Here is a 14,045-nt window from a genome sequence, read left to right on the forward strand (position 1 = left end):
TCTACCTAAGTCAAACTTGAACTTTTTTTAATATTTCTAAAAATGTTTGATGAAAGTTTTGAGGATATTTAGTAGTTTCACTCACATTGAAACCTGTGAAATTGTTTTAATTATTAATTATTAAAATATTAATAAATCATAAGTTTTTTTTAACGCAAAATAAAAATATTAGCATATAAAAGTTTAAAAAATTAACCTTAACTTTGAAAAAGTAGAAAATAACTTTACAAGTGATCAACGGGCCATTTTAAATGATCATTCAAAATGGGCCCGCGGGCCACAAAATATCATCTCGCGGGCCACGTTTGGCCCGCGGGCCATAATTTGGTCACCCCTAATCTGGAGTGTTCCTTGAAAGTTACTAAAACCAAGTACACCAACGAGTAGAGCAACTTTTTGTGAACATTTATGTTTATTTTCACTTTTCCTAAAAGTTTTTCTATTACTTTTACAAGCAAATGAAAAAAATATTTCCAAAATGTATTCTAATAAAACGAGAATGCATTGGGCAACGCCCATTGTTATACTTTCAGCTTATTTTTTTTTTCACTTCCAGCGCTCTTTTGGGTCTGCTTAGTGCTTCCAAAATTGATGAAATTTTAAGCGAACACTCACGAAAAGTAGCATCTATAGCGAAAGTTTTCTGGCATCACTGGCTCACTCACTCACTGGCTGTTGGTAGCCACCCTTTGTTCTTTATTTGCCTTCGCTTCTCGCTCGGTTTTCTTCAGCCTTCGATTAGAATGGGTAGTCAAAAGTCAAACGTCAAAAGACTTTACGCGTTTGTTTTTTTGATAGCGCTCGCTAATTATTTACATGTTTCGGGATTATTTATCAAGTGAGTGACTAACTAATGTGCAAAAGAACATGTTGCCGAAAGTTGGGGGCCGTTTTGTATCGAAAGCGCCGTGAAAAAGTAAGCGAAAGTGACAATTTGATCGCGTGTGTCACTGTGTGTGCCAACAAAATGATGAGAAATGGTCTCGCAAAATAGAAATTAGGATCAAAAGTGCATTAAATTTGATCTTTTTGGCCAGTAAGTAGCATACATTTGCATGCTTACTTGAGGTGGTGCTGTTGCTGGTAAGTTTATAGCCTAAATAGTATTTTTGGAGCTTTAATCGAGCATCAAACCCTCCATATGACGAAGATAGGTGTTTGATTGGAAATGGTGTATTTAACCTATCTGAGATCCGGCTTCAAAAAAGTGTATAATTAATTTATTTAGATAGGGTTGTCAGATCTTCAATAGGTATATCAACGAAAGATCGCATGATAGTTCCGGACAAAGTTTTCATAAAAACTCAACGGCCTCAAAAAAGTGTATAAATAACACTTAAGTGCTAATAACTTTTAATAGGGTTGTGATATTTTCAATGTATTAACTCGTTAGATAGATATTTTAAATACCTTTCTAAAAATGTATGAAATGATAGGTTTTTCTTACAAAAACCACCCTTTTTATTGGGCAACGAATGTCAGTACTCGTACAGGAAATAAAGAACTAATAACAACAACACCCTTTTTATAATATTTCGAACTTCAGTCAAAATATTTTTTTTTGCATAACTTTTGAAGTACTTTACTAACCTTTATGGGACTCATTGGACCCCAAAACGGACAAAATCGGTCCAGCCAGTACTGAGATAATCGAGTGACAATTTTTCAATCAACATCCCACCAGACACACAGACATTTGCTCAGATTTCGCTCCTGCGTAGGCGGTCTAACTAAGAAGATCATTTTTCGAGTGATTGTATAGCCTTTCCTCAGTAAAGTGAGGAAGGCAAAAAGTGAAGGTTTTTTATTAGATTATATTAAATTAGAAGGCAAAAAGTGAGTAAAAATTGTGACGAAAGTGTCAATCACGTTTATATTTATAAAATATATCAGGAGAGACATTTCCATACAAATTCCTCTTTTTTCTCGAGATTGGGAATTTAGGTTTAAAATTTTTGAAATAGGGATGGCACAATTTAGATATTGTTTCGCCACCCTCTCGATCTTAACCAGGGCCGAAAGTCTTATTTAGAACCAAATCTTTGTTCTTGAAATATTGACAAAACAGACAGAAAAACAAACTTTAATTTTTAAATAAAATTGTTTTTTTTTTTGCTCAAATTTCCAGTATTTCCTCTCCGTTCCCCAGAATTGAGTAAAACTTCAAACTATTTAATTTTTCTATTTTCCTTTTAAATGGAACCTTACACTAGAGACCCTAAATAGGGAGACTGGTCTAAGCTGGCTAAATCGATCTGGCAACGTATGTTTTGAGCTTGGCAACCCTGATAAGTTTTGCTGGGCGTAAAGGCAAATGCTCGATTGGATACGTCAAACTCGTGTCTGTTTGGGTACGTCAAATTCACTTCGACCAGTCTCCCTATTAAGGATCTCTAGGCAAAGGGGGTGTGTGGCCAGGGGCGGACAAAGACCCGTCGTGTCAACAAAAGGAAAAATGCCGTTCCGAGGCGCATGTGTTGATCCTTTTTTTTCGTCATCGTCCTTTTCGGGGTTCGTGTTGTATGGAATTTTGCTTTCTCCGCTCGTTTTGACCCTAAGGTTTTTTTTCGGGTCCTTTTTGGGTGCGTTTTTCGAGCAGCAGCCGCGGCCAGAGAGTTTATTGTTTACCGCACTATTTTGGGTGCACTTTTCTGACAAAAAGAGGGAAATAAAAAGAAATAAAATCTTTGTTATTACAGCTATTTCAACCATCAGCGGGCGACTCGGTTCATTCGACGAGGGTGAAGAGCTCGCACATGTCCTATTTTTCGGGAGATTTATTTTCCGGTCCAAACTTAAATCCCTTTTTTGACAGAAGTGCAAGAAATTGCTGCAGCAGAGGAGGGTGTAATTTGGAACAGCACACGATTCGGCGCTTCCTGTCTGGTCCTTGGTCCTGGTGTGGTATTTGGTCCTCTCGAATGTGGATTTTCTCCACTCGTAGAGTCGTGGTCGTTTTGACGCTAATTGCAGATCTGCAGTTCCTGTCGTGACGGGATTCAATTATCCCGCTCTTTGAACGGGGAGACTTAACCAGGCGGAACCGATCGAAAGTGGGATTTACATTGTTTTGTGGAAATTGGATTTTAACGGTAAGGAGATAAATATCTCAAAGATGATATTTTGTCCGTTTTTGTTTGACACCAAACCATTATTTCACTACGCTTATAGTTTAAATCAAATCCTTACTATAGTTTTCGTATGGAAATATTATTTATGATGACACCGAGATAAACTTTTTTTTGCAGTCAGAACTTTAAATATTATTTGAGGAAGATTTTGTTAAAGGCAAAAATTTTAAGTCAATAATTAATTTTTAAATTTTGAAGGTCTATAATTGAACGTAATACAGAAAATATTTATAAATAAACAGGAGTAGATCAGTATGACTTACTAAATGCGGGAAAAATAAAAATCTTCTTTAAAACTTGTTCGCTTTTTTTGTAATAGGTAATTCTGGAAGGCCAACACACAACCTTATAAATTCAAATAACCTTCCACAAATATTTCGCTCCAATTTTTCACACAATCCACCACACTCGTGAGAACCCAAACTGGTTTCTCTGTCCTGACCGTGGAGGCCGCAAACTTTCACGGGCCGCCAAGATCCTTCTGGGAATTATTTGCACACTCTTTGCCTTTGAAGCGGCCGTTGGTTGGTGGCCAGCATCTTTGGCATTTCGACAAACCGCAGCGGAAGCGAATCAAAACAGGAAATGAGACGGTAATAACAAGAAGATCGGAGATTTTGTACAAGTCATAATGGCTGGGGACGAGCCCTTTTACAATCTCAATTACTTCGGGTGTGGACTTGAATTGACTTGGCGTCGCCAAGAGGTCACACTGATTGGTCTTCTGCAGTGGAGTTGGAGTAGCAAGTAACGCGCGAGAAAAGTTCATTCACAAAACGGAGTTCAAAGAATGACATAAGCAGAAACCCTACCAGCTTGGTCAGCAGTTTGTGGCAGACTTGAGCTGGCCAGAGGAGATGAACTGCCCAAGCAAGTGAGAGCTGTGTGAATGGCAAATATTGACTCATCAGGGTCGTCACTGTCGGCGTCGTCAGCTTATGGTCAATTCGGTACCTTAGTCATCGTGCAGGAGATGGGCTTGGGTTTGGGGTTTGAAAAAATAATAAGCGAACCCGCCAAGTGATTGAAGTTGTGCGTGATATGAATCTTGAAACCGCCAACAACAGTTGTTAAGTAGGGGGAATTTTATGATTTTGAATTGCACTATTTGTGAAATGGATTAGTAGTACGGACACGTACTGGTAGAAATGACTCAAATAAAAGAATTTAGGAAATTGAAAAGATTGTTTCATATATACTCCATCTTTCCTCAAAAAATCTGAGGCAAAATAACCTTTTTTCACATTTCCTCGTCATCGTGCTGTAAAAAGATAGGACGAGTCACAAAATAGCACAAGATAAACTTAGGCCTAAGCAAGAAACTTTGTACCTTAAAATTTAACCGATGTATTCTAGATTTCCGATGCCATGACTCATGAAAAAAAATCATCTGGTGGATTTATATAAATATTCTGATGTATCCAAAGAACGAAAAATTGCAATTTTTGAAGAATAGAAAACCCCACAGAAGTAGTACTTCAGATTCAGAAACAAGAAAATACATGATATTGAAAAAATAAAAAAAATATAAAAAACATGATTGAAATTACAATTTAAAACAAAAAAAAAATACCATGCTTGAACGCATGGAAAAATATATTTTACATATTTAACGAAACATGGATTAAAATTTTTGAATGTTAAAAAAGACTCACAGAATTACTAGAGAAAAATTAATTGATCATATTTTTTTTTGGAAATAATGAGCATGAGCATGAGCATGAGAGACCACCCATGGTTGTCCTTCTCCGTTGCTGAACAGAACCGTAATATCCTTTCAGCACTACTGATCATAGGCTTCGACTATCAAGTGGTATTTCCCTTATCAACAGCATGTATGAATGCGCTGAAAAGATAAAACACCATGATTTCCAGAACAAGATCAGTTGCGAATAGGTAACAGTCATTGGCCACCAACGGCGCCCGCCATGTCAGTTTGTAGATCTCGATTTTAAGGGACGGGAATGTTAGTTAGCGCAGGTTGCTACTAGGGCAGCTGATTTACTCTGTGCTTACACCCCACGAGCGCCAGGAACCTGAAAATTGGTTAGGATAGGGTTTTTGGTCAGGATTCATCATAGAAGATGATGATGCGACACAAAATCATAGTGTTTGTTGAAAGGTATTATATTTTATTCTCAAGGCAAACAATCGGTTGCTGCGGATGAGACATTTCCCGTTTAACTGTTGTTAAATTTTAAATGAAATGGTTTAATCTTAGACAGCCGGCTGTGGAAAGATAAAACCAAATAATATTTATTTACACCCAAAATTCAGAGTCGAGATAATCGTTCTCTCACAATTTATTGAGGGCTCAGTGCCAAAATCGATAGAATAATGGTACCAACTCACACCATCATAACAAATGAGTTCATTCGTTAGTTGAATCAATAAATCTCCAACAAGTGTCATACATCGATTTCTGACTTCTCCTTGGTCACCAAGCTGTGGTGGCCGAGGCAGCTAAGTCATTGGATTGGTTTGTCAAAGGTCTCTGGTTCGATTCCCGTTGTCGACACTTTCGGTTTTTTGTTTGACGGATGAACTTTTTTGCAAATGAACCTCGAGAGAATAGTTCTATCGCCCATCTCGAGCTGTGTTCTCTGCGTCCGTGAATGGTATCACTATTCTCTCGACTCGAGACCATCATTCTCTCGGACTAGCGCTGCCAGTTTTGGGTGTATAAAATGAGGTGTTAAACGCAATGCTGCAATGATAGCGTAGTCTGATTTGTAATTATATAATCATTTAGTTCATGAATTTGTTACGGAATAGACGCGACGAACTCAATCATCAAGTGCCTTCCTAACTTCTTTCTGTTAGCTAGATAAGGTATTGATTTTCGTTGCCTCTCGAGCTACGATGCTATGGAGAGGGCCTAACACACAAACAACCGACGTCGAGCCGTCCGAGCTACGGAGCTATAGGAAGGTCTTTTCAACACAAAAAAGACTCGCGCACCACACGACGTTCTTGATGAATCAAAATAATTTTGTTACGCGATAAATCTAACGAATTCGGATCGTTTTTACCGAAAGCTATATCACAATTCACGACAAAAATGCGAAACAAAAGGCACACACAAAAAAAAATCACTTTTCTCTCCGAATATTTTTTACGACCACGCGCTCCCTTTGCCAATTATGCACTGATGACGCTGCATTTTCGGAGGGTAATTTTCTCCTCGCAGCGCACAATTCACGACAAAAATGCGAAACAAAAGGCACACACAAAAAAAAATCACTTTTCACTCCGAATATTTTTTACGACCACGCGCTCCCTTTGCCAATTATGCACTGATCTAAGTCAAAAGGCAAAACAAATATGTGTCTTAAGTTTAGATACTTAGCTTTACAATGTATTTGAGAATTTGCAATCAATGAATTTTCGAATAAACATAAATTTACATAAGTTTATTTTCCTCGACTCTGACCAACGTCGATGGAAGAGGAAAATATATATAAAAAAGTATAAACATTAATTCATTGTCATTGTGCTAACATTTCTATGATTTTTTAAAATGCATTATACACCAGTCCAGTTTTTTGGCAATCAGTAGTTTCCAAGATATTGACGACAATTTTTTTTTTCCAATAAGCTAAGAATCGGTCAAGTATTATCTAATAAGCTCTATTGCTCAAAGTGACAGTAAAGGTAATCATTTAGTTACGGTTAAATATTTGTGAGACTCAACGGCCGTTGCATCAACCAGCATGATTCTCAAACGCTCAATCTCCAATTAGTTTCCCCTGAGGGACTTATAGACGTCCTCCTCGTCCAAGTCCATAATTGCATACACGTATCTTTTCCTCTTTCCATTTTATTGCATCACTAAACAGTTCACACCGCGTGACGATGACGGGGACTCATCGACAGGAAGATTGTTTCATATCAGCAAAAAACGTAAAGAAACAAGGAACGAACATTGGCATGGCTCTTTTATTGCAGCCAACGGAAATGAGCAACAAATTAGTGCTGGTGTTGAAACAAACGCAACACCAGTCGGGTCAGCGTTAGGCTCGGCTCGTCCAAAGTGTGGAACCAGAGGGCAAGAAGACAACAAAACAGTGCATTCTTAAGACACTTTGACTGCAGTGCAGTGACAAACACTCAACAATCGGTCATAAAAGGAAGGAGAGTCGTCTGATATGATAACAGAATGGCTCCGTCCTAAGAAAAATGAGGAGACTGGAAGAGGAGATCTCCGGATCGTTCAAGCTGCGTGTCCGGACCGGGTCCCAGCGCGAGCAAACAAAACCGAAACAGGCAAGAACAGGATCGATCGGAGATCGGAAAAAGGTGGCCACTTTGAGAAGATGACGACGACGAAGGGCCTTGCGGGTTTCGCAGCTGAACCATCACCATCATTTAGAGTAGAATATGGATGAAGAAGAGCGTAAAGAAGACACCCATTTCATGCTTCCTTCACTCTTTTTCCAACCCACAGTTGCTTCTTTTGCTACATTTTTCGTTTGCAGCATTGTTGTGTTTATGTATGGTCCCAGTACAAGCAAGCAAGTAACGAATACGAATGTTGCGCCTTGCCTGCCTTCGTGAAGGTTGTTTGGAGCAACATTGGAGTTGGTTCTGCTGAAGTAAGCAGCATGCGCATGGCACCAATACCGAGAGTATGTTGTAGTGGTGCTGCGGGTGTGATGAATGAAGGAAAACATGAAAACAGCTGTCTGCTCCCACAGCCTGGGGTTTCGGATATACTCCGGACACGTCCCGAGCGTGGAGAGTGTCCGGAAAGCGAGCGAAATTTGATCGCTGAAGACTTTTTTAGATATTTGTTCGAATGTGAACTTTTTTGATAAACTACAAAATCTCAATATTTCCTATTCAATTTCCTCAATTCTAAAACGGACTTCACTTTACAGATAAACTCATAAAAGTCACTTGCAGTTAGGGTATGGCCCTTAAGAAATTCACTCACTTGCCCATTTGGTCTGCTATTATTGGTTGCATCTAGTCCAAATTGCTAAAGTTGCAGTTCCGACCAAATTGAATTTCGAGCAACATGGTCTGGTTGCAAAATCCTTGCTTGTTGGGTTTGTTTATTTTTAAGTACCATCAGAAGATTTTACACGACATTATTACGTCTAAAGAATTGAAAAAATCACTTCTTCAGGACATCGCGTGACACTCTTGGTTGAAAATCCGCTGGAATCCGTGTTGGCAAGCAGATTCCGATCGCAGCACGATGGCTGTGGTAGCCTACCTCCCGATTGCCCACTGACCACGGTCCGGTTCCTGTTGTCCCGTTCGGGCCAATAGAGATCCGCTCTCCGCTCGTTCCATATACGTTCACATTCGGACTACTTACTTATCCTCATCTGTCACTTCCTCCTCCAGATCGTTCAACACAAGGCAAAACAGATTGTTATAAAAATAGAAGTCTTAGAGATGCTCACCGACATCTTCACAGGCCGAGGATGACGTCGCATTTGAACTGATGTCAGTTTGTTTCGCTAAGTGTACTTACCTTAAGTTCTCCCACTGATTTCAACGACAGTCAGATTCATTGGGATCCAGGTTCCATTTTAAGTTGTGTTTCAAATGCTTGAGGAACAGTAAAATGATGTTCGTAGTAGAAGGTGATAATAATAAATCGAATGAACTGAACTAGTTCAAAATGAGCATTACAAACAAAACAACGAATGCTTAATGTATCCCAAAGAAATCCCTACACCAGGGATGGCAAATGGCAAAAAACCATCGCGAAGCCCTCGTTTGATTTATTACCTTCCAGTTACAGAATTCACTATAATAATGTTTGAAGCTATTGTAGATTTTGTTCAAACGAACAATTTTATAGAACATTGTTTTGTTCCAAAGTGAATGCTGTTGATGCTAGAGCGTAAACAATTTTTAAAAATGCCACCATCGGCGTCCCTCACTCGCGATGGTAAGGGGATTTTTGTTTACGCTCTAATGTCAACAGCATTCAGTTTAGAACAAAACAATGTTCTACAAAGTTGTTCATTAGTAAAATATCTACTAGTGCTCCATACATGATTATAGTAAATTCCTTCTGGAAGGAAATAAATTAAAAAAGCTTTTTAGAGGCCCATCGGCAAATACCTTCCCTGCCCTACACCCACCCACTCGGACCACTCCGGCATTCTATGCACCGTCCAACAACAATCGTGGCCGACATGCCCAGCAAACCGGTCCGAGGAGATGGTCTTTCGCAAATTTCCCAAGTGACACACGACCACAACACGCCAGAGCGAGAACAAACATAAACATTCCCCGACAGTCCACGTGCGCACGAGCGAGACAACCACTTTACCACTTTGCCTCTGTATTGGTGAGGGCGAACGTTCGGAGGATCGAACCCGTGTAGCCTACTTCGTTCAGTCGAACCACTTCCATTCGGCGCAACGAACGAATCAGTTGCTTCCAACTCGTCCACCAGCAAGGACGTTTCTCCAGAACTTTGCAATTTGAGAGCTCTGTTTAGAGTACAGATCTCTTTCTATTTTTTGTCAAGTGTTGAAATTGTGTAATTCGATCGTTTCGTGTCCCTTCGGGTAATCGGGTTCTCGCTTCGTGTGTGGTGTGAATCTTCAGATTTTTTACCGTGTGTTTGGGAAGATTGATCGGAAATCGGATATCAAGTGTCAACTGTTTTGTACCAAGTTTCACGGTTCAACGGGTACCGCAGCTGCAGAGGAAGTCGTCGGTGAAGCACTACATCTGATTGATCTGTTCTCAGAGTGTGTGATGGATTAAACCGTGTGTTTTGTGAGAGAATCAGTGCACAATAAGAAGAAGCGCTAGAAGAAGTTCCGTTTCCGGTTGTTCAAACAGGAACGCAGTGTGTTGAAGCTACCAACTGCGGTACTAATGATAGCAGCATCGGTTTGAAGCCATCTAGCCAAACTGGAAGTGAACGGCGTACCGCCCAAAAAACTGACCATGGTTCGCAGCTTGTCCCAGTGGACAAAGACGCTCAGCTTTCCGGCGCGCATCTCACCGAACCGCAACTCCAAGGATTGCAGCGTGAACGTGCTGCCCATCACGCCGCCACCGGCTCCGCCGCGGAACAAACCGGCCACCTCGACGACGACGTGTTCGTCGTCCAACTCGTCGACGATGTCGTCTCCGTCGCCGCCACCGAACGTTCCAATTACGGAAATTAGTCAAATTGTAAGTTTTTTGGGGATTTTAAATCAAATTTCATAATAAGTTCGTTCCTGTCAACCACGGGATGTACACAAGGGCGTCTATGTGAAGTGTTTGAAGTTGGTATAGCCAGTTTGAAAGAGGGCAGCGAATGACCGAGAGGTGAAAGCTGCCGGAAATAAATTAATTAACAACAACAACATCAGTTTAAGAGGGGATCAAGGGCGTCTATGCTGGGAAACCTTCAGCAAACAATGTCTCAATTCGTAAAATGGTCAGGAATGTGACATTCCGTTATCACCTGGCCGAACAATGTGGCTGATTGAGATAAGATCCATTTTAAGTGCGCGACACTGTCCAGCTGTGCGATCGCGCAATGAATGGAGTTCATTTACGCGTTCAATATCCGAGGAATTTTCGAAGGTTTCCAATATCGTTCGGATCGCTCGCATAACATTGTCGGTTGACATTGCCGTAGAAAGTAGCGCTAATCGCTACCAGACGGAGCCGACCGCCAAGCTATGTGTAAATGTTTACTCAATTTTATTGAATTTCTCGTGTACGGGCGGCTTCCCATCCCGCGTAGTGCTGTTTATTTTCAGCATTCTTGGGAGTAATTTCTCCTGCGTGGAGGCCTTCGTCGGCTCCAGCCGGCCCCCCTCAAGAATGACTTAATGATTCCGGTGGAGTTCGGTTCTGCCTGTTTTTTTTTTTTAGTACACCATTTCTTCGCGCGTACTCTCACGGCCTCGGCCGAACGATGAGAGAATGCCGCGTATTAAATAAAAAAGAAACCTGAAGAGGAAACGATCAACGCGAAGAATGAAACAAGCAAAAGTTTATTTTTAGTGGTTTTTTGTGTGTGTACTTCTGCGCCCTCCTCTGGGAACGGCCCGGAGCGGAGATTCATTGATGGGCAGCTCTTAAATCCGACCGCGTAACCAGAAACCTAATGGAATTCTAATTTGACAGCTCCTAGGAGGCGAGCATCCAAGAATGCGCGGTGTAAATAAACCGTAAAGCTGGGCTGCTTCACAGCAATCCGGTGCGCGCCACACGCAGTTTGACAGTCAAGTGTCAAAACGGGTCACCATTGTTCTCTCGCAGCCTACTAGGCTGCGCCTAGGGCGCACAGGAAAGTGAGGTTAGGGTCGCGCATATTTTCGCAAACAAGAGTGACGGGGGACAAGAGTAAGCCACAATGGGGCAAGTGGTTCCCATGCATGTGAAACAAGCTAGCGAAAGAGGTGCCAGCACAAAGAAGAACGACAACGACGACAAGTCGCGAACCTGTCGAGACACGTTCGGAGAAAACTCGAGTTGGACGTCTTCGACGATGCTTTGCAAAGCGTAACTCATTGGGCCCGCAGGAAATAACCCGTAAAATCGTAAACACAAGAGAAAATGCATGGGATTTGCAGCGATCGTTTTCACCGGAGCACTCTATTGGAAATGGAACCTTGATCCAAATCCCGCGGCAAAGCCGCGAAGTGACGGTACTTCCGATCGACGACTTGATGAAGTTGCTTTTTGCCATCCCAAGACACAATTTCCGCTTCGCGTAAACCATTCGATTTTTTTTGCTGTCTTCGTACAATAAGCCATAAATATTTCATCACCATTTCCACTTTTTACACCCGTCGTGGTCGTGTGGTCGTGTCCAGCAAATGCTGACGCGTTGCCTCTCTATAATCATTTCGAATTCCGTTCACATTTGTTCTAATGAAGTCGCTGGCTGCTCATCCGTTTGCGTCGTCTTCCTTCTCAAAACTGCCGGTCGCAGACCTGAAGCTATGCACCGAACACGTATTTGATCTTCGGTGCTAATGTTTACCCCGTACGGGTCTTCTTGGGAAGGAATTTCACAGCAGTCTGGTTCTTGTCAACCGACGTGCGTAAACAAACCTCCCTTCGATCGGTTTTGACACTTGGAAACGCTGCAGTTGCATCAGTAACGTGGTCGCTGACGGATCGTCTCTTCAGTTTTGAGGTTAACATTTTGACAATTTAGGGATAGCCTACTTGGTCGGCGTTGTTTCGTCATCCAACTGTTTGCAAATTGCTGCCGTTGCTTCCGTAATTCGTACCCTTCGGCGAACGGGGCACCTGCAATTTCACAACAATTTCGATGCGCGTTCGCACCACAAAAAAAAGTTATGCTAATTCTTCAGTTCTCTGTTTTGTTCCGTACCTGCTGACGGGCAGCACTTTTTCGCTTGTCTTTGCACACAGTTGAGCGCAACAAAAAAACGGTTCTACCTCCGTTGGCAACCGAGGGTTCTGTGTTGCCACGCGCAACAACTGACAGCCAAGGCGCAAGGTGGTTGCACGCAGAGAGGTGGGCGTCATCCGGAAGGCGGTTGACACATCTTCCACGCTGAGCGCTTTGACATTTGAAGAGGAAGCAATCGCGCGCGCCTTGGTTTTCGAAATTGCTCAATCAGCCGCTTGCTTGATTCGTTTAGCAATTAGCCTGCGTTTGTTCGCGGCTAATAAAGCCTTCAATTTGCGCGCTTTCGCGATCGAATTGAGTGAATAATTGGGCGTGATCTGTCAAAATGAGACGCGCGTTCAAGGTGGCCGGACACTTTCGGACGCTGCGCTTGTCGCTCGTCTTGGCCATAACTGTAAAAGTTTACATTTTTAATTGCTTTCCACGCGAGGGTTTTCTCCGACTTGGGCTGTATGTTTCTCTTGGTGTATCTCCAAAAAAATATGGTAAGCCACCCGTGAATGATTTATGGGTCCCGCCGAGGCCAGACACGGTCTGTGGCACCACCGCCACTCTAGGATGTGTGTACGTACAAGCAGCACCTTTATTAAGGGGGGAGTTGTCAGCTCAAGTGTATCCAAACCGGCTTTCGCGTTAAACAAAACAATCTACATCAGTTGAGCGAATCAGAAAAAAAGCGCGGAGAAATTTGACTCTAAAGTGCCCTGCGCAGTTGTCAAAAATGAGGAAGATTGTTTTCTTTTTCGGAAATATGGCGCAGATTTTGTGCTCTGAAAAGCACGTGATGACAGTAATTGGGCGCTCTTTTTTTCTTCAAAACGGAGTCGTATTAAAATATTCACTTTTTCCAGTGCCTACTGAGTTGTTTTGACAGATAACGACGCCGGCCACCGGGTTTGTGCAAATATGATCCGAATCGCTGCGCAAAAGGTTATTTTTGTACAATGTTTGACACTATCAAAAGGTAAACAAACGCACAAGCTTGCTGTCACATGCACACCTTTACGATGTGTTTTTCTTGGAATATCTAAAAAGAGATAGAAGAAAGATTGAGGAAACCGGATAAAAGAACGTTATTGATTTATTGCTTACCTTCTGAGGATTCGACGATCTTCAACCAAGCAAGAAAGTAAATACTGCAACCGTACGTGGTCCCGGATGAGCATCTTCCAACCTATGTAAATATTATGATTGCTAGGAATGAAACCTAGAACATGGGAATATAGCACTTGAAGAGAGAGCATAAAATTTTATGGAAGCATCCGCTTCCAATAAATTTGAAAGCATCGCGATTGTTTTGCTTTCTTCGGTTGCTCAATTCTCCGAAAAAAACCCACCAGAATACCGCTGCGCTTCGGGAGCCCCCTTCAAGTGGAACAATAGCTCGCACTTTTTTTGCCACGCGAACCGGTTCTATACGTCACAGCTAGCCCGTTAACGTGTTTATTAAAGTGCAGCCATCCGGAACCGCGTTAAAGTCGCAAGTCCAGTAATTAGATTCCCAACTGACCGACGCGGGTCAATCGGCAGCAACTTTGGGGGTATTCCGG

The 14,045-nt window shown here is 41.8% G+C and overlaps 1 protein-coding gene across 2 annotated transcripts in view; it reads left to right on the plus strand.

The window, feature by feature from the left end:
- LOC120415481 (TNF receptor-associated factor 4) overlaps nucleotides 1-14,045 on the plus strand; it is a 109,325-nt gene that overhangs the window by 91,125 nt on the left and 4,155 nt on the right. The window contains exon 1 of one of the 2 annotated variants that reach the window (XM_039577046.2): nucleotides 9,494-10,286. The exons of the other annotated variant lie outside the window; for it this stretch is intronic. Coding sequence (XP_039432980.1) covers nucleotides 10,056-10,286 — 231 coding nt within the window. The 5' untranslated portion in view covers nucleotides 9,494-10,055. Of the gene's footprint in view, nucleotides 1-9,493; nucleotides 10,287-14,045 lie in introns of those variants that run through there. 2 annotated transcript variants of the gene reach the window in all.

The sequence above is a fragment of the Culex pipiens genome, chromosome 2 (assembly GCF_016801865.2).
Source record: "Culex pipiens pallens isolate TS chromosome 2, TS_CPP_V2, whole genome shotgun sequence".
Lineage (NCBI taxonomy): Eukaryota > Metazoa > Arthropoda > Insecta > Diptera > Culicidae > Culex > Culex pipiens.